At 32.1% G+C, this 1078-nt stretch overlaps 1 protein-coding gene across 1 annotated transcript; it reads left to right on the forward strand.

The window, feature by feature from the left end:
* Window positions 1-306: 306 nt before the first annotated feature.
* On the forward strand, window positions 307-1072 carry LOC106750888. Its single transcript, XM_014631508.1, has 2 exons — window positions 307-641; window positions 811-1072. Exons 1-2 carry the CDS (start codon window positions 441-443, stop codon window positions 922-924), a joined length of 315 nt encoding a protein of 104 aa, XP_014486994.1. The 5' UTR covers window positions 307-440; the 3' UTR covers window positions 925-1072.
* The last annotated feature ends 6 nt before the right edge of the window (window positions 1073-1078 follow it).

The following is a 1078-nucleotide window of genomic DNA, read 5'->3' on the forward strand; positions in this document are numbered from 1 at the left end:
CCGGTCTTGGTTTTCGAAATATTCGAATGGGTCGATTAAAATGGCCCACCTTGTATATATATATGATTAGGTTATAAATTAATTCTCGGCCTCAACATTTAATGTAGTGTAGCACTTATTTAAGCGAAAATTTTTTCCTGCCACGTTTGTTACTAAATATTAAAAAACTAATGGAACTATAAAACCCATATATGCAATATAACTATATAGCCAGTCGTCCTCTGCTATCTGTAAGAGGGAGTCGTCTCAAAAGCGAAGACTAAANTATAGCCAGTCGTCCTCTGCTATCTGTAAGAGGGAGTCGTCTCAAAAGCGAAGACTAAAAATGATATATATATTTCTTTTTATTTTTATATTTGCAGAAATGTCAATCAGACGCATGCGCATTATGTTCAAAATACATACCAAAGAGGAAGAAAATTTATTCCCTCACCGTGGTTATGGGGAAGGACTCCTCTCTTTCCGTGGCAAAAGGCCGAGAATTAATTCCATTATATTCTAAGATTTATTTTTGGCACCATATAATTATGCTATTTAGGTATATAAGCCCTCGGTACATGATCCACTGGTTACGGAAATTGTTGTCGGCAGGCAGATTGGAAATGAAAATACTAAAACACTTGCATGGATTCACTGAAAAAGTGCGTAAGAATCAAGTTCCTTAACATTCATTATGTACTTTAGTTTATGATATTTAAACGAGGATATTACATAATATTGCTGCTAAATACTGGTAAGATGTATTGATATATTAGTGAAATAATTCAATTAAATTAACCGCAATGTAAATTAATGTTTTCTTTTACATAGATTATAGCGGAAAGAAAACTTTATCATAAACAAATGAACGGTAGATACTTGAAAATTATCGAAAATAACGACGTGACAGAAACAGGCGGCGAAGAAATATATGGAAGTACATAATTCAAACTTAAATATCCTTTTCGTCATCATAATGTAAAATAATAATCGGGCTTTTCATTAAAGAATCGAAAGAGAAACAAATTTCGCATCGAAACTAAAAGCACATAAAAAATGTACATAATAAATCTATTAGGAAATAAACGTTATAGCTTGT

Source organism: Dinoponera quadriceps, unplaced genomic scaffold (genome assembly GCF_001313825.1).
Source record: "Dinoponera quadriceps isolate SergipeBrazil2010 unplaced genomic scaffold, ASM131382v1 scaffold7259, whole genome shotgun sequence".
NCBI classification, from domain to species: Eukaryota; Metazoa; Arthropoda; class Insecta; order Hymenoptera; family Formicidae; genus Dinoponera; species Dinoponera quadriceps.

Coding starts and splice junctions, on each gene's coding strand:
- LOC106750888 (XM_014631508.1), top strand. CDS start 441: ATGGGGAAGGACTCCTCTCTTTCCGTGGCAAAAGGCCGAGAATTAATT. Junction 642..810: donor TGCATGGATTCACTGAAAAA/GTGCGTAAGAAT, acceptor TCTTTTACATAG/ATTATAGCGGAAAGAAAACT.